At 36.9% G+C, this 20187-nt stretch overlaps 1 protein-coding gene across 2 annotated transcripts in view; it reads left to right on the forward strand.

The window, feature by feature from the left end:
* Positions 1 to 20187, forward strand: part of SLC38A6 (solute carrier family 38 member 6) — an 87517-nt gene that overhangs the window by 28272 nt on the left and 39058 nt on the right. For both annotated transcript variants that reach the window (XM_043556302.1, XM_043556301.1), the window contains exons 6-8: positions 3016 to 3094; positions 19286 to 19368; positions 19835 to 19893. In XM_043556302.1, the coding sequence (XP_043412237.1) occupies positions 3016 to 3094; positions 19286 to 19368; positions 19835 to 19893 (221 nt within the window). The remainder of the gene's footprint in view (positions 1 to 3015; positions 3095 to 19285; positions 19369 to 19834; positions 19894 to 20187) is intronic.

Raw genomic sequence — 20187 nt, forward strand, 5'->3', positions numbered from 1 at the left:
AGAATACTTTCAACTTCTGTGTTTTGATTGGGTTGACAGATTTTTTTATTTCCTTCCCAGGGCAGTTTCCATTGAATGAGTTCTATTAGTTATGTTTAAAATGAAGGAGAAAAGAATACTTAGTTAGTTAATGTGGTAAAACTAAGTGATTTGTAATGGCTTGAATACCTGTCATCAAGGTATGTCTTTTAGCACCAATTCTGGCTTGGTAGTGTGGGGGCCAGAATCACTTAACTATAACCATGGCTAAAATGGATGACCCTGGTACAGCTATTAATTTAGAGTACAACATGGTATGTCTTGTATTAGGAGTCTATGCTATGTATGGATGTCAGCAAAAATCATTTACAAATTCTTGCTTATGAACTGTCTCTAAGATAGGTCTTTAAGCACTTCCTTATGCCATTAATAGAAGACATGAGACAAAAGGTGTGGCAGGCAGCTGTTTGATCTAGCGAACCTTTTGGTTATAAACAATGGATGTATGAGCTCTCCTGTTGATAATTATATCTTTAAAACTTTTTTTTTTTATTGAGCTAGTTGTCCTTTTTATGTGAATCTAATTAAGATGTATTTCCTAAGTAAATATATATTTGGTAGTCTGTTTTGCTTCTTCTCTGTATTATATATAATATGTTAAGGTGGTAGTCCTTGCATGGAAGTTTACTTGTGGTTAGGAAAAAATAACGAAGGCAGTGAAAAGGATAGTGTCTTTGTTTTCCTTGCTTAATCAGGGGGGCTTTTCCTCATCAGGAGCTCTGTGGTTTTGTAGCTCTTAAAACAAACACCAGCATTCTCTAAGAAAGAAGCAGTATTTACATGTTGTATTATATCTTGTATGCTGAGATCTCTTTTTGAGAGAGAAACATATGTTTGGTGAGTTCATGTTTCTTGAAATATACATGATTCTTCAGACTGGAATGTAATGAAATAGGACTCCCATTTGAAAACCAAAGAGTTAAGGCTACAATAGAGGATAAAAGTGATCAAATGATTAGCCAGGGGCTAATAGAAATTCTGGGAAGAATGACAGATTGTGTATTAGAAAGAAATATGATATCATATTCATTGAAGCTTTTACAACTAAAGATCTAAAAGAAATAATAGAAAATTACTGAAAGAGATGAATGTCTGAAACTTTAGAAACGCACGTGGTGTTGGATTAATCCAAGCAAGAAAGACTGATGGGCGGATAATAAATTACAATTGTATAGGAAGTCTGCATTCCTTGTGTTCAAGGTACTTTTGTCTCTTTTTTTTTTCCTTGCAAGATATATTTAAGCAGCTTGCCAGTTGCAGAAAATTCAGCTCATGATTTTCAACATCATACCATATGTGTATGATTCTTTGGAATAGATAAAGTATTATAAACAAGACCCCAAATCCTTGAGTGAAGGAGGTTAATCTAAACCTTCCTTCTGTTCTGTGCCAAATTGATAGCATTTTTTCTTTTGAATGAATGATACAGAACACCTTTTCACATACAATCAATTGCAATGCCCCAAAACTAAAAGAGTTTGAAGAAATGTCCTGTACTTCTGTTGGGCAAAAAGCTATACTTCAACAACCATACTAATGCGGGAAAATAAATAGTCATAAACTGGAAAATGTGTGTATACATAATGAATTTTCATTGAGGAGAAGTGAGTATTTACTTAGCTGTTCTAAATTTTATTTTGCCATGTATACATTATTTTACTAAAAAAAATTGTGTATGTGTGTTTGCATGTAATTATTGTCTATCTTCATAAAAATTTATGTACAAAATAGTATATTTCCTTTTTTCTTTCTCCAGTGGTCACATAGTACTGTAATAATTGTGGAGAAGTTCAGCTACATTTACACATGTTGTTTGAGAAAAATGCATTCTTCTTTTTAAACATTTGAGCCTTTTAATCAATTTTTCACCAGATTTTTACCATTCAGATTTGGCATTCATTTGTGTTCTTAGTTTTTGTAGGTCCAAGGAGAAAGTAAAATGTTTCCTGAAATATAAATAAGTAATAAAATTAACGTGCGTACAGAGTACACTCTTTATTCTTCTTGGACATACTCTTGTTGGCCTTTTTTTAATATACACTTAATCTCTGGGGGAAAGAGAGATTATTACTCTGTTAAACTGAAGTTCTGACTCTAATCATCTGGGTTTCTATGTACTTAAACATGTAAGCTTAAACTCAAGTATTTACATATAAATGAGTTCTATGTTCTGTAACCATATTAAAATATTTCCTAATATATGATGGAAGGTTTATAGGATTTTTTTTATAGCTGCATCAGAAATGGGATCATTAGTAAAATGCTTTAAAAACTACTTCTTTCTTGGATCCTGTCAGATCAAATGTAAGAAATAATGCTAGCTTCAGGTTTTGATTACATAATACAGATGAGCTCTGTTAATAAAATGGAATAAAAGTTGTAAGTTTTGTCCATTTAATATGCTTAGCACTTACCACTGAATCTTTTCTAATTAGTTTTAGAGGACAATTAAAAATGTAACTCATTATGCACTTTATTTTTATTTTATAATAACATGTGCATAATGTGTTGGGGGGAAGCAAAGAAATGGAGAGGAAGGGAGTGAGACTTCTTTGGGTGTGTGTGTGGGGGGGGGGGTCTCTCTCTAGTACTTATTAAACTCCTGTGTCTGTATCAGTTGTTGCTAAACTAACCTCTAATGCCTTGAACAGGGTTGATAACATACAAACGTGTGCAAAACATCAAAAAATTTTTCATTTATAAATTCCCTGTAATTAAGACCCTTCCTTTTACCTAAATAGTTTGTCTTGGGTTTGAAATGTAAACAAAGCATCTATAATGAGCTACCAGTTATTCTCTACACAGTTATTTATCTCCATTCCTGGCGTGTATATACCTTTGGGATAATGCAGTATGAGTTAATCTTGCACATGTTGTCAAAGCCCTAATGGACATCTGTGTTTCTGTATAAATCATTCTTTAAATGGTTAAGAAGTATAGAATTCTAATAGAAACTGTTTTTATCTTTTTTTGCAGCTATGTCATCATATCTTGTAATTATTAAAACAGAGCTTCCTGCTGCTATTTCAGAATGTTTGTCAGGAGGCCATACTGGGTAAGAAAAAATATTTCCCGTTGTGTCCATTAATTTATTAATTCAATAAGTATTTATTCATGATATGGCATATTAGGCAAAGACAGGAAGGAACTGTTTCTTGGAGAAGAAAAAAGGAGAAATTTCTTCTTTCGATGAAAAAATGAGGTGGGGAATGGGGGTTAGTGGAAAGTCCTGCCCGTAAAGGTCTTAAACAAAGGAGGGGAGTGGTTAATACTGCTGTCGCTTTTCAGCAAACCACAGTGATAAAGTTACGGCCACACTTGTGAATTTCTATTCTAAAGCAGGGTTTGAAAAAATAAATGGTTTGCAGGGATTTAATTATTTCATTTCCTGTTTTTTAACAATATTATAAACAATACTAAACCACATTATACTTCCTTTCTCCCTTATTTAAAAAATACTGGGTTCTAAAGACTATTGACTCATCTCTTTTTATGGGAAAAAAACAATTCTGTTTTTCCTTGCACAGGAAAAGAAACTTTGCGAAGAATAAACTCGAAAAGACAGAATAAATTCTTTTAAATGTCATCAAGTTATTTCACATAATTTCTAAACCATAATACAAAAACCTATCAGACTTTTTGATGTAATTATTTGGCTGTTGTGCTCTAATATGTGAACTTGTTCTGGACTGAAGGGCAAGTTTTCAAAATTAACTTTTTAGCTTTTGCAACTTGGCTTCCATGAAAAAACTCTACTCAAATACATATTTATAAGGAAAGTATGGTGTACTTCAGATCTGAATAGGAATCGAAGTCCTGCATGATTTTTCATCATCAGAAACTACTGTGCCTTTGTGTAGTACTTTACAGTTTATAGGGTTTCCACATTCATTATCACATTTGGTGTTCACAACTGCCTCATCTACAGCTTTATCTAGTTACTTTTACATTTTATGCTCTTAGTTTGATGAACAATTGCTATAAGAAATAGCTGTGTTAAATTCACTTTTGCATCGCTGTGCAAATAATGAGGACAACTTCTATTACTCAAAAAAATTCTATGTGACAGGTTTATTTTAAGGTTTAGGGCTAAGAACTCAAGGCCATGAGAAGTAGAATCAGGAATGTTAGACTAAGAGTAAGGAGACATGTTCTATCCATGTGACATTCAATGACCTCAAGAAGTTTTACTTCTTTTGGCCATATGACTTAATTCTGTGGTTTGGGTTTCTTCACCTGGCTTAATGGGGGTACCAGTGTTCTTAAGAACAACTTCTTAAGAAAGTTGTTGATATGATCAAACAAGATATTATATATACAAATGCTTTTTGTAAGCTGATAGCATAGTGTAAATGAGGGGAATTAAGAAATTCCATAATGTTGTGTGTCAAATATACCCGCAATTAAAAATAAAGAAATTTCAATAATAATAACTACATGAAAGGTGAATTTGCCCTGTTTGCTCTGCCAGGAAGGTCAGAGTCAAATTTGAATGTGTTGCATAAACTGTTAATCCTAATAGTTGTCACATGTGCTTTGCCTTCTTCTTGCTCCTGAATTTGGTGACTTCTGTTTAAATTTTTATTGTCATATGTCTTTGTGGAAAGAGAAGGGATAAAAATGTATATAAAATTTCAGAAATAATTAAGGTAGCATAAGACAGAACTGCCACTAAAATTTAGGTCTTCTTTCTGTAAATGCGATACTTTTACCATAGCTAATTTAAATCAATTGCAATTTGGTTGGGATTTTTTTCTGGTTTGTCTAAAAAAAATAATAATAAACTCCCATCTTATTCATCTTGGTGGAAAATTGATTACAATGGTATTTTTATATGTCAGAAATCGATTTTTAAAGCTATACTTCAAAATACTGTGGCCAGTTTGTATCATGTCGGTTTTGGAAAATTGCACATCTCTTGGACAGCCTCATCTTGTTGTACATGAAATGTACATTTGCTTACTTTGGACTTCAGAATTTTGAAGAACATTAATAAGAGACTATATTAGTTGGTCAGAATATAGATAAATCATTAATCTTTAAAGCTTGATGCTGTAAAATAATTAAGAAACAAATGTTATGGTAATTAACAACTGTCTAGGGCAGTGTATTTTAAAAGTTACATAGCAGTATTTCTTCTGAGTCAATATGATATTGATACGCTTTTATTTTAGGGTTTGACAATAAATTGCAGTTAAGGTCTTTCAGGTGTGCTTATTTTCTGTGAGATTTGATGTACCTTTGTGAAATATAAACCTCTAAAAAGATGTTATCAAAAAGAAACCGTATGTTCACAATATTCTGATTTCAAAAATTACTGTTAGAAGTCAGAAACTATAATACTTAATCCCAAACTTGTATGAGGCATTGGTATTTTTCACAGAATAATTTATATTTTAAAAATCTATGGCTGTTAAAAGTTGGAAGCTCTCTGTTAACATTTAATGATCTTGTCAGGGGAATATGATTGACACAATTAAGTTGTCTTGCATTTGAGTTACATAATTGATATGGGATGTGAGTAAGATCCTAATTCAGAACATATGATACTCTTGTTCCATTCCATTCGAGAATGAAATTAAAGCAACTTATAAATAAATCTGGTTTTCATTAAAATATGGAAAAAAGCATCTGCATGCCAAAGCATTTGCAATACAGCTAAGGATTTAAACTCTATATTTCATACTTGGAACATTTTTATCATATAGGATTAAATCCACAGATCAAACAAGTTTTTTAGGAAGTATAAAACTTTTTACTCTAATTCTTTTGGCTTAAAGGAATGTATATTTAGATTACAGTAGGAAAACAGGGGTTCGGTTAGATAATTCTTTTTCCCCCTTAGGAAAAAATTTAAGGTTAGTATATTCTTCTAAAATTTTGATTTATAAAAGATGCTTATTTAATGGGTGCTTTTGGAGATTATGTTTTACTGGTTTGTATTTCTCAGGCTAGGTTTTATTTTGCAAGTTTAATCACCTCTCTTCTTTGGAAACTATCCATCGCCAAACACAATTCAGTTGACTGTGACATGCACATCAAATCTAAACTAACTTTACTGTGCATTACTATATTGCCTTATGGTTGAATGGTAAAGAAAAGCACTGTATCTGCAATTGGCTTTATTAATGTACCTTAAGAAGAAATGATTAACCAGTAGCCAAGCCAGGGATAGAGAAATTATATTTTGCAATAAAGTTTTATTTGTTTGTTGGTTATTTATTTATTTACTTTGAGAGGGAGAGCTTACGCCAGCAGGGGAGGGCCAGAGAGGAAGGGAGAGAGAATCCTGCACTATCAGCACAGAGCCTGCTGTGGGGCTCGATCTCACGAACCGTGAAATCATGACCTGAGCCGAGATCAAGAGTTGGACACTGAATTGACCGAGCCACCCAGGCACCCCAATAAAGTTCTTTTTGTATCAGGAATTTAAAATCCAGTCCTGTGAAGAGGACAATTTAAAGGAAAGCACTGTTCTGAGAAAAAGGAGGCAGTATCTGAGGCATGTGTTAGTCTGCACTAACATACCATAACTGTGATTCTGAGGGACTGCCGGGAGGAGGTGACATTGTCTTTAGTCCCACAGTTAAGTGCTTTGGGCAGTTTCATGGCTTTTGGACATGAGTGAATTGTGGTCTGATATAGTTGTAATACGTTATATAAGTTGTGTAAGTTATAAACTTCAGGACTTAAAGTGTTCCTTTATTCTTACGCAAGAGAAAAGAGTCTTTGGTCCTAAAGATTAATATGCCCTCTGCACAACTCCACCTTCATGACAGTAGGAACAGCAGAACTGTCAGATGGAATCTGCTTTGGTGCTCCTTTGGGTCTTTTTTCTCCTGACACTGCAGTGGTCTGGGTCTGATATTGGGTCCCAGAAGGAGCGTGGTTTTAGGCAGAGAGCCCTGGGCTTTTTGCTGTTTCCAGAAATTTGGTGGCCAGGTGTTCCTCAATGAGGGATATTTTGAAGTTCCCATTTTGACACTTGAATTCAAGAGTGACTAGAAGAGGAACATGCCCAATATCATTTTGTATTCTTTTTTTTTTTTTTTGACATTTATTCCTTTTTTGAGAAACAGTGTGAGTGGAGGAAGGACAGAAAGAGAGGGAGACACAGAATCTGAAGTAGGCTCCAGGCTCTGAACTGTCAGCATAGAGCCCTACACGGGGCTTGAACTCACGAACTGTGGGATCATGACCTGAGCTGAAGTCGGACGCCTAACCGACTGAACCACGCGGGTGCCCCGTCATTTTGTATTCTTAATATGTGTGCTCTTAGGTCCTCCTGCATACAGGAATTGAGAGGCATGTGCAAATGCAGAGAGCACATCTTTGGGTCCATTAGTGCTAGAAATACTTGCGCATAGGTTTTTGGGTTCTGACACATGCATTTCCTAAAGACATGAATTAGAGTGAAAAAGGGAAAGGTGTCATCATGGTGCTATTTCTGCTGCCGCTCCTTCTTTTGCTCTAAGAGGAAGTTGCTGGCTGGCACCCAACAATACCCGGGAAAGATACGTTACAGAGGACTTCCTCTTAAACCAGGGTACAAAATGACACAGTGCATGATGAAGTCCATGTCGGAAGCCAGGGGTGGAAACCCATGTAGAGGAAAACCTTTTCTTTCTTTTTTCTTAAACTGAGATATAAATAACCTATGACGTTGTATACATTTAAGGTGTTCAACATGTCAGTACACTTCTGTATTGCAGTGTGATTACCACAGTCGTGTTAACTAACCCCTCCATCATGTTCTATTAAAGATCTACTCTCCTAGCAACTTTCAGGTATACATTATTGTTCACTACAATCAGAAGGCTGTACATTAGATCCCCAGAACTTATTCATCCTCTAATTGCAGATTGTACCATTTAACCAACATCTCAGTTCCCTTGCCCACCCCCACCCTCACCCCTGGTAACCACCATTCTACTCTGTTTCTGTGAGTGTGGCCTTTTTTGATTCTACATATAAGTGATAAACGATAATGATCTTTTTTCTGCCTGACTTATCTCACTTAGCACAACACCCTCAGAGTCCATGCATATTGTCACAAGTGGCAAGATTTCCTTCTTTCTCGTGGGTGAATAATATTCCATTATTCCATATGTATATTATATATATGGCATATTATGTATGTGTGTGTGTATATATATATAGATACATATATACACACACATATCCCACATCTTTATCCATTCATCCACTGACGAACTCTTAGGTTGTTTCTATATCTTGGCTATTGTGAATAACGCTGCAATAAATATGGAACTGCAGCTATCTTTTCCATATCCTGTTTTCCTTTGGATATATCACCCGGAAGTGTCATCGCTGGATCATATGGTAGTTCTATTTTTAATTTTCTTAGGAACGTCCGTACTATTTTCCATAATGGCTGAACCAATTCACATTCTCACTAACAGTACGCAGGGATTACTTTATCGCTACTTCCTCACCAACACTTGCTATTTCTTGTCTTTTTGATACCCATACTAACAAGTGTGAGCTGATATCTCATTGTGGTTTTAATTTGCATTTCTCTGAAGATTAGTGATGTCGAGCTCCTTTTCATATACTTGTTGGACATTTGCATGTCGTCTTTGGAAGAATGTTCATTTCCTCTGCCCATTTTTACATTGGATTGTTCATTTTTTTTTTTTTTTTTGCTATTGCTTTGTATGAGTTCTTTATATAATTTGGATATCAACTTCCTACCAAAGATATGGTTTCCAAATATTTTCTCTTATTCCATAGATTGACTCGTCGTATTGTTTGTTGTTTCTTTTGCAGTACAGAAGCATTTTAGTTTGATGTAGTGCCACTTATTTCTGCTTTTGTTGCTTATACTTTTGATGTCATGTCCAAAAAATAAATGCCAAAACCAATGTCAAGGAGTCACTCTCCTATGTTTTCTTGTAGAAGTTTTATGGTCCGATATTACACTTAAGTCTTTAATCCATTTTAAGTTAATTTTTGTGAGTGGTATAAGATAGGGGTCCTTTTTATTTGTTATGTGTTTATCCAGTTTTCCTAGCACCATTTATTAAAGAAAATTTTTTCCCCATTGAACACTCTTGGCTCCCTTGTCAAATGTTAGTTGGCTGTATATGGACACAGAGTTGTTTCTGGGCTCTGTTATTTGTTCTGTTGGTCTATGTGTCTATTTTAAGCCAGAACTATGCTATTTTGAATGGTATAGCAGCTTGGTAGCATAGTTTAGGATCAGGAAGTGTGAGTGATGCTTTGTTTTTTCTCCCAGGATTGCTTTGGCTATCTGGGATCTTTTGTGGTTCCATACAAATTTTAGGATCGTTTGTTCCATTTGTATAAAAAGTGTCATTGAAATCTTGATAGGGAATATGTTAAATCTATAGATAGCTTTGGGCAGTATGGACATTTTAACAAATTAATTTTTCCTATCTATGAACATGGACAGGATAGCTTTTCATTTGTGTCTTTAATTTATGTCATCAAAGTATTACAGTTTTCAGTGTATTGAATCTTCACTTCCTTGGTTAAATTTATTCCTACATATTTTATTGGTTTTGATGCTGTCATAAATGGGATTGTTTTATTTCTTTTTCAGATATTTTGTTGTTAGTGTATAGAAATGTAACTGGTTTCTGTAAGTTGATTTTGTATCCTCCAACTTTACTGAATGTGTTGATATTTCTAACAGTTTTTTGGTTGAGATTTCCTGTGTATAAGATCGTGTAATCTGCAAATAAAAACAGATTTACCACTTCTTTTCCAATTTGGCTGTCTAGCTAGGACTTCCAGTACCATGTTTAAAAAGAGTGGTGAGATGAGGGGGTGGGGGGCGCCTGAGTGGCTCAGTTGGTTGGGCGTCCAACTTTGGCTCAGGTCATGATCTCGCAGTTCGTGAGTTCAAGCCCAGCATGGGGCTCTGTGCTGACAGCTCAGAGCCTGGAGCCTGCTTCAGATTCTGTGTCTCCTTCTCTCTGCCCCTTCCCCACTCATGCTCTGTCTCTCAAAAATGAATAAACATTAAAAAACTTTTTTAAATAAAATTTTAAAAAAGAAAAGTGGTGAGATTGGGCACCCTTGTGTGGTTCCTGATCTTAGGGAAAAGCTTTCAACCTTTCCCTATCGAGTATGATGTTAGCTATGGGTTTGTTGTGTATGGCCTTTATTATGTTGAAGTATGTTCCTTTTATACCTAGTTTATTGAAGCTTTTATTATAAAAGGTTATTATATTTTGTCAAATGCTTTTTCTCATATGTCGAGATGATCATATGATTTTTATCTCTCATACTATTAATATGCTGTGTCACATTTATTGATTTACATATGTCCTACCACCCTTGTATTGCAGGGATAAATTCTACTTGATCATGGTATATGATCTTTTTAATGTGCCACTGAATTCAGTTTGCTAATATTTTTTTGAGGATTTTTGCATCTGTATTAATCAGGAATTTTGATGTGTAGTTTTCTTTTTTTTGTAGTATCCTTATCTGGCTTTGATATTAGAGTATTCTGCTCTTGTAAAATGAATTTGGGAGTGTTCCCTTCTCTTCAGAGTTTTGGGAGAGTTGGAGAAGAATTGACATAAATTCTTCTTTAAATATTTGGTAGAATTCATCATTACAACTATCTGGTCCTGGGGTTTTCTTTGTTGGGAAGTTTTTGATTACTGATTCATTTTCCTTACTCATTAGTGCTCTGTTCGTATTTCCTATTTCTCATGATTCAATTTTGATGTATGGTTCTAGGAATTTGTCTGTTTTCTTTTCTTTCTTTCTTTTTTTTTTTTTTTTTAATTTGAGAGTGCAAGTGGGAGAGGTGTAGAGAGAAAAGGAGAGAGAGAGCCTTAAACAAGCTCCACGCCCAGTGCAGAGCCCGACGCAGGGCTCAGTCTCATGACTATGAGATCACGACCTGAACTGAAATCAAGAGACGAATGCTTAACCAACTGAGCCATCCAGATGCCCCTATCCATTTTCTTAATTTAACAGGCCAATGGGAGACTTTAGCTACATGGTAGAAAAAGAAGATGCATTTTCACTAACTGGGAATTCTGAGAGCATCTACCATATGATTTGGACAAATAATCCCTATTGTCTTTGATACTCTAGCTCCCATATTGGCATGAATTTTACTTTGTTACTATTGTGCGTGTGTATATATGTGTATGTTTCAGTGAAAAATGATTAGAGGAAATTTAGAAAAGGCAGATAAAAAATAAAAATCATGCATAATACCATCTCTTACCTAATCGTGGTTATTTCATTCCCTTTTAATTTTTCTCAAGCTTTTTTAAACATAGTTAATAACCATATATTTTATACTTTTATCATTTCCATTTCACTAAATTGTCTTTTTTTTAAAGCTGCATAACATTCCACTGAATATGCTGTTAATTGACCTAATATTTTCTATTGTTAAATATATAGGACTTCCTGCCAGCTTCTTAATATTATAATAATGTTATATTCATAGTTTCATGCACATAGAATTCTTTATATTATAGATTTTTTTCTTAGATTACCATATTTTTATTGCTTTTGCTACATATTGTCATTGTTTTTCCAGAAGTAGTAGTAATTGACAAGATCACTAACAATGCGTGAAAGATCAATTGTGCCACACCCTTGAATATTGTTTTTAAAATAATTTTACTAGTTTAATTTCAACAGCCTCATTTTTATTTCTTAAATTAGCACCAGAGATTGGATTTTTCTTTGTGTGTATTTACTAGTTATACTTCTTGCATGAATTGTTTGTCCTTTACATACTAAAGTGAAATCTTTACTATTAAATTCTTGGGGCATTAACTCTAACGTTTTAAAACTTATACACATGTATTTTATATTAGAAAATTGAAACCCATCTATATGTAAACCAGGAGAAAATAAAAATTGCTCATATTGCTACCACATAGACATATCTGCTTCTGGTATGTTAAATCTGTCCTTCTGACCGTTTTTTTTTTTTTTTAATGTTCATCCAATTTTCTTAAGTAATCAAATACATCATCACACACTTTTAACTTGCCTTTATTTCATTTACTATGCTAATGCCTTTATATGAAAAATATAGTACTTTTTTTCCTGGTAATTCATGCTCTTTCTTGATAATTTGAAAAATATAGAAAACTGTAAAGAATAAAAATTACTCATCATTCTGTCACCCAGAGATGATGCTATCAATAGGTTGTAGTTCCTTTCCATTTTTATTTATTTTTTTATTTTTTTTAATTTTTTTTTTATTTTTTTTAATTTTTTTTTTCAAGGTTTATTTATTTTTGGGACAGAGAGAGACAGAGCATGAACGGGGGAGGGGCAGAGAGAGAGGGAGACACAGAATCGGAAACAGGCTCCAGGCTCTGAGCCATCAGCCCAGAGCCCGACGCGGGGCTCGAACTCACGGACCGCGAGATCATGACCTGGCTGAAGTCGGACGCTTAACCGACTGCGCCACCCAGGCGCCCCAGTTCCTTTCCATTTTTAATGAATCTATCCTTTCCTCAAAATTGCTATCATGCTATATATATTTATGATGTTTACTGAGTATTCATTCCGTTATTATACTTACAAAAATTTCTTTTTTGAAATTGTTCCCTAGTCACATAATTTGTTTTAGAATTGTCATGGTCTTAAGGGCACGTAGGTGGCTCAGTAGTTAAGTGTCAAGCTCTTGGTTTCTGCTCAGGTCATGATCTCACGGTTCATGAGTTCAAGCCTTGCATGGGGCTCTGCGCTGACAGTGCAGAGCCTGCTTGGGATGCTCTCTCTCTTTCCCTCTCTCTTTGCCCCTCCCTTGTCTCTCTCTCAAAAAATAAATAAACTTAAAAATTTTTTTTAAAAATTGTCATGGTATTAGATGTTTGTTTCTGATTTTCTGTATTTTTTATGCAGTTTTTACCTTCACCAGTTTTGTGCTTACCTTGTCACTCCTCACCAACATTGACTATTATCTTACTTTTATTTTTTTTTTTTTTTTTTATTTTTTTTTATTTTTTTTTATTTTTTTATTTTTTTTCTGATATAATGTTTCTTTTTTTTTTTTTTTTTTTTTTTTTTTTTTTTTCTGAAATTTATTGACAAATTGGTTTCCATACAACACCCAGTGCTCATCCCAAAAGGTGCCCTCCTCAATACCCATCACCCACCCTCTCCTCCCTCCCACCCCCCATCAACCCTCAGTTTGTTCTCAGTTTTTAACAGTCTCTTATGCTTTGGCTCTCTCCCATTCTAACCTCTTTTTTTTTTTTTTCCTTCCCCTCCCCCATGGGTTCCTGTTAAGTTTCTCAGGATCCACATAAGAGTGAGACCATATGGTATCTGTCTTTCTCTGTATGGCTTATTTCACTTAGCATCACACTCTCCAGTTCCATCCACGTTGCTACAAAAGGCCATATTTCATTTTTTCTCATTGCCATGTAATATTCCATTGTGTATATAAACCACAATTTCTTTATCCATTCATCAGTTGATGGACATTTAGGCTCTTTCCATAATTTGGCTATTGTTGAGAGTGCTGCTATGAACATTGGGGTACAAGTGGCCCTATGCATCAGTGCTCCTGTATCCCTTGGATAAATTCCTAGCAGTGCTATTGCTGGGTCATAGGGTAGGTCTATTTTTAATTTTCTGAGGAACCTCCACACTGCTTTCCAGAGCGGCTGCACCAATTTGCATTCCCACCAACAGTGCAAGAGGGTTCCCGTTTCTCCACATCCTCTCCAGCATCTAGAGTCTCCTGATTTGTTCATTTTGGCCACTCTGACTGGCGTGAGGTGATACCTGAGTGTGGTTTTGATTTGTATTTCCCTGATAAGGAGCGACGCTGAACATCTTTTCATGTGCCTGTTGGCCATCCGGATGTCTTCTTTAGAGAAGTGTCTATTCATGTTTTCTGCCCATTTCTTCACTGGGTTATTTGTTTTTCGGGTGTGGAGTTTGGTGAGCTCTTTATAGATTTTGGATACTAGCCCTTTGTCCGATATGTCATTTGCGAATATCTTTTCCCATTCCGTTGGTTGCCTTTTAGTTTTGTTGGTTGTTTCCTTTGCTGTGCAGAAGCTTTTTATCTTCATAAGGTCCCAGTAATTCACTTTTGCTTTTAATTCCCTTGCCTTTGGGGATGTGTCGAGTAAGAGATTGCTACGGCTGAGGTCAGAGAGGTCTTTTCCTGCTTTCTCCTCTAAGGTTTTGATGGTTTCCTGTCTCACATTTAGGTCCTTTATCCATTTTGAGTTTATTTTTGTGAATGGTGTGAGAAAGTGGTCTAGTTTCAACCTTCTGCATGTTGCTGTCCAGTTCTCCCAGCACCATTTGTTAAAGAGGCTGTCTTTTTTCCATTGGATGTTCTTTCCTGCTTTGTCAAAGATGAGTTGGCCATACGTTTGTGGGTCTAGTTCTGGGGTTTCTATTCTATTCCATTGGTCTATGTGTCTGTTTTGGTGCCAATACCATGCTGTCTTGATGATGACAGCTTTGTAGTAGAGGCTAAAGTCTGGGATTGTGATGCCTCCTGCTTTGGTCTTCTTCTTCAAAATTCCTTTGGCTATTCGGGGCCTTTTGTGGTTCCATATGAATTTTAGGATTGCTTGTTCTAGTTTCGAGAAGAATGCTGGTGCAATTTTGATTGGGATTGCATTGAATGTGTAGATAGCTTTGGGTAGTATTGACATTTTGACAATATTTATTTTTCCAATCCATGAGCAGGGAATGTCTTTCCATTTCTTTAAATCTTCTTCAATTTCCTTCAGAAGCTTTCTATAGTTTTCAGCATACAGATCCTTTACATCTTTGGTTAGATTTATTCCTAGGTATTTTATGCTTCTTGGTGCAATTGTGAATGGGATCAGTTTCTTTATTTGTCTTTCTGTTGCTTCATTGTTAGTGTATAAGAATGCAACTGATTTCTGTACATTGATTTTGTATCCTGCAACTTTGCTGAATTCCTGTATCAGTTCTAGCAGACTTTTGGTGGAGTCTATCGGATTTTCCATGTATAATATCATGTCATCTGCAAAAAGCGAAAGCTTGACTTCATCTTTGCCAATTTTGATGCCTTTGATTTCCTTTTGTTGTCTGATTGCTGATGCTAGAACTTCCAGCACTATGTTAAACAGCAGCGGTGAGAGTGGGCATCCTTGTCGTGTTCCTGATCTCAGGGAAAAAGCTCTCAGTTTTTCCCCGTTGAGGATGATGTTAGCTGTGGGCTTTTCATAAATGGCTTTTATGATCTTTAAGTATGTTCCTTCTATCCCGACTTTCTCAAGGGTTTTTATTAAGAAAGGGTGCTGGATTTTGTCGAAGGCCTTTTCTGCATCGATTGACAGGATCATATGGTTCTTCTCTCTTTTTTTGTTAATGTGATGTATCACGTTGATTGATTTGCGAATGTTGAACCAGCCCTGCATCCCAGGAATGAATCCCACTTGATCATGGTGAATAATTCTTTTTATATGCCGTTGAATTCGATTTGCTAGTATCTTATTGAGAATTTTTGCATCCATATTCATCAGGGATATTGGCCTGTAGTTCTCTTTTTTTACTGGGTCTCTGTCTGGTTTAGGAATCAAAGTAATACTGGCTTCATAGAATGAGTCTGGAAGTTTTCCTTCCCTTTCTATTTCTTGGAATAGCTTGAGAAGGATAGGTATTATCTCTGCTTTAAACGTCTGGTAGAACTCCCCTGGGAAGCCATCTGGTCCTGGACTCTTATTTGTTGGGAGATTTTTGATAACCGATTCAATTTCTTCGCTGGTTATGGGTCTGTTCAAGCTTTCTATTTCCTCCTGATTGAGTTTTGGAAGCGTGTGGGTGTTCAGGAATTCGTCCATTTCTTCCAGGTTGTCCAATTTGTTGGCATATAAGTTTTCATAGTATTCCCTGATAATTGTTTGTATCTCTGAGGGATTGGTTGTAATCATTCCATTTTCATTCATGATTTTATCTATTTGGGTCATCTCCCTTTTCTTTTTGAGAAGCCTGGCTAGAGGTTTGTCAATTTTGTTTATTTTTTCAAAAAACCAACTCTTGGTTTCGTTGATCTGCTCTACAGTTTTTTTAGTTTCTATATTGTTTATTTCTGCTCTGATCTTTATTATTTCTCTTCTTCTGCTGGGCTTAGGCTGCCTTTGCTGTTCTGCTTCTAGTTCCTTTAGGTGTGCTGTTAGATTTTGTATTTGGGATTTTTCTTGTTTCTTGAGATAGGCCTGGATTGCAATGTATTTTCCTCTCAGGACTGCCTTTGCTGCGTCCCAAAGCGTTTGGATTGTTGTATTTTCATTTTCGTTTGTTTCCATATATTTTTTAATTTCTTCTCTAATTGCCTGGTTGACCCACTCATTCGTTAGTAGGGTGTTCTTTAACCTCCATGCTTTTGGAGGTTTTCCAGACTTTTTCCTGTGGTTGATTTCAAGCTTCATGGCATTGTGGTCTGAAAGTAAGCATGGTATAATTTCAATTCTTGTAAACTTATGAAGGGCTGTTTTGTGACCCAGTATATGATCTATCTTGGAGAATGTTCCATGTGCACTCGAGAAGAAAGTATATTCTGTTGCTTTGGGATGCAGAGTTCTAAATATATCTGTCAAGTCCATCTCATCCAATGTCTCATTCAGGGCCCTTGTTTCTTTATTGACCGTGTGTCTAGATGATCTATCCATTTCTGTAAGTGGTGTATTAAAGTCCCCTGCAATTACCACATTCTTATCAATAAGGTTGCTTATGTTTATGAGTAATTGTTTTATATATTTGGGGGCTCCGGTATTCGGTGCATAGACATTGATAATTGTTAGCTCTTCCTGATGGATAGACCCTGTAACTATTATATAATGTCCTTCTTCATCTCTTGTTACAGCCTTTAATTTAAAGTCTAGTTTGTCTGATATAAGTATGGCTACTCCAGCTTTCTTTTGGCTTCCAGTCGCATGATAAATAGTTCTCCATCCCCTCACTCTCAATCTAAAGGTGTCCTCAGGTCTAAAATGAGTCTCTTGTAGACAGCAAATAGATGGGTCTTGTTTTTTTATCCATTCTGATACCCTATGTCTTTTGGTTGGCGCATTTAATCCATTTACATTCAGTGTTATTATAGAAAGATACGGGTTTAGAGTCATTGTGATGTCTGTATGTTTTATGCTTATAGTGATGTCTCTGGGACTTTGTCTCACAGGGTCCCCCTTAGGATCTCTTGTAGGGCTGGTTTAGTGGTGACAAATTCCTTCAGTTTTTGTTTGTTTGGGAAGACCTTTATCTCTCCTTCTATTCTAAATGACAGACTTGCTGGATAAAGGATTCTTGGCTGCATATTTTTTCTGTCTAGCACCCTGAAAATCTCTTGCCAATTCTTTCTGGCCTGCCAAGTTTCAAAAGAGAGATCAGTCACGAGTCTTATAGGTCTCCCTTTATATGTGAGGGCACGTTTACCCCTTGCTGCTTTCAGAATTTTCTCTTTATCCTTGTATTTTGCCAGTTTCACTATGATATGTCGTGCAGAAGATCGATTCAAGTTACGTCTGAAGGGAGTTCTCTGTGCCTCTTGGATTTCAATGCCTTTTTCCTTCCCCAGTTCAGGGAAGTTCTCAGCTATGATTTCTTCAAGTACCCCTTCAGCACCTTTCCCTCTCTCTTCCTCCTCTGGGATACCAATTATGCGTATATTATTTCTTTTTAGTGTATCACTTAATTCTCTAATTTTCCCCTCATACTCCTGGATTTTTTTTATCTCTCTTTTTCTCAGCTTCCTCTTTTTCCATAACTTTATCTTCTAGTTCACCTATTCTCTCCTCTGCCTCTTCAAGCCGAGCTGTGGTGGTTTCCATTTTGTTATGCATTTCGTTTAAAGCGTTTTTCAGCTCCTCGTGACTGTTCCTTAGTCCCTTGATCTCTGTAGCAAGAGATTCTCTGCTGTCCTGTATACTGTTTTCAAGCCCAGCGATTAATTTTATGACTATTATTCTAAATTCACTTTCTGTTATATTATTTAAATCCTTTTTGATCAGCTCATTAGCTGTTGTTATTTCCTGGAGATTCTTCTGAGGGGAGTTCTTCCGCTTGGTCATTTTGGATAGTCCCTGGCGTGGTGAGGACCTGCAGGGCACTTCCCCTGTGCTGTGGTGTATACCTGGAGTTGGTGGGCGGGGCCGCAGTCAGACCTGATGTCTGCCCCCAGCCCACCGCTGGGGCCACAGTCAGACTGGTGTGTGCCTTCTCTTCCCCTCTCCTAGGGGCGGGATTCACTGTGGGGTGGTGTGGCTCGTCTGGGCTACTTGCACCCTGCCAGGCTTGTGATGCTGGGGATCTGGCGTATTAGCTGGGGTGGGTAGGCAAGGTGCTCGGGGGCAGGAGGGGCAGGCTTAGATCGCTTCTCCTTAGGTGATCCACTTCAGGAGGGGCCCTGTGGCAGCGGGAGGGAGTCAGATCCGCTGCCGGAGGTTTGGCTCCGCAGAAGCGCAGAGTTGGGTGTTTGCGCGGAGCGAGCAAGTTCCCTGGCAGGAACCGGTTCCCTTTGGGATTTCGGCTGGGGGATGGGCGGGGGAAATGGCGCTGGCGAGCGCCTTTGTTCCCCACCAAACTGAGCTCTGTTGTCAGGGGGCTCAGCAGCTCTCCCTCCCTTTGTCCTCCAGCCTTCCCGCTTTCCGAGCAGAGCTGTTAATTTCTGACCTCCCAGACGCTAAGTCGCGCTTGCTGTCGGAACACAGTCCGCCCGGCCCCTCCGCTTTTGCAAGCCCGACTCGGGGGCTCTGCTTGGCCGGCGAGCCGCCCCTCCGCCCCGGCTCCCTCCCGCCAGTCCGTGGAGCGCGCACCGCCTCGCCGCCCTTCCTACCCTCTTCCGTGGGCCTCTCGTCTGCGTTTGGCTCCGGCGACTCTGTTCTGCTAATCCTCTGGCGGTTTTCTGGGTTATTTAGGCAGGTGTAGATGGAATCTAAGTGATCAGCAGGACGTGCGGTGAGCCCAGCGTCCTCCTAAGCCGCCATCTTGCCGCAACTCGACCAGAAAACTTCCTATTATCTTACTTTTAAATATTTGCTAATTTGGTGGTTGAAAAATGGCATCTCATTATTTTGATACCTTTGTTAAATGAAGATTCATTAATAAGAATAATAGGATTTCACTAGAACGTATTTTACTAAGAGGAAGTAGACTTTTCTTAATGGGTGGTTGTAATGGTTGTGTGTGTGTGTGTGTGTGTGTGTGTGTGTGTGCGTGTAAACACAAACAGTGGATTCCTGTGCCTAAAATAGGACTTTTTTTTTTCTAATAGGTCTTGGTATCTTGATGGACAAATACTACTAATAATCATTTGTGTTGGCATTGTGTTCCCTCTTGCACTTCTTCCTAAAATAGGTAAGTCTTTAGAGAAGAGAACATTTTTTTGTTTGGAAGAGAGAGAAGATAATGTTAAGGGGTTTTTAAATTTCACAGTACCACATTTTTAGCAGAAGGGTGGTAGTGGTGAATAATTTTGAACTCGGACTTATTTTAGGTTGTTCAGCCTTCAGCCTTGCCTAGTTAGCCCATTACTTGGTTTGCAGTAGTATTTTGTCTGCCCTACTAAAATAAAATCTTTACAGCGGAACATTAAAGAGCAGCCTTTCCTTACAGTGTACCATTAGTGGTAAGCCTGTTCCAACTCTGCTGTACAGAGCTGCATAAATGATCTGTGACAGATAGTTGGAATGTTGTTATTCTCAGCCCTAAGCCCCAGATACCAAGCACTGTAATAGAAAACATGCCCAAGATGTATAGCTTTTGCTGTACGTTAGGAACACTTTCCTTATAAATTGCTTTTTATTTTACTGTTATTTTACAGGCTTTCTTGGCTACACGAGTAGTTTATCATTTTTCTTTATGGTGTTCTTTGCTGTTGTGGTAAGTTTGAAATAGAGTACATTGCTTATCTCCTCACTAAAATTGAACTTACTGTGTCAATGTCTTCTTTTTTCTTCAACTCTGTTTTCTGTTAGTTTTAGTTCATTGTGTTATTTAAAAAGCCCTTTAGGACACAAAATTATTTCCTTTGTTGTATCTCTTTTGAAGAGGCTGAGCTAAAGCCACAGTTAAACTTCGGTATCTCTTTTGGTTCACTAGAGAGGAGAGCACACTGATTGTGTTAAAACCTAAGATGAAGTCTAATTCTTTATGTAGGTGTGTGTTTCAGTTTAT

This window comes from Prionailurus bengalensis, chromosome B3 (assembly GCF_016509475.1).
Source record: "Prionailurus bengalensis isolate Pbe53 chromosome B3, Fcat_Pben_1.1_paternal_pri, whole genome shotgun sequence".
NCBI lineage: Eukaryota > Metazoa > Chordata > Mammalia > Carnivora > Felidae > Prionailurus > Prionailurus bengalensis.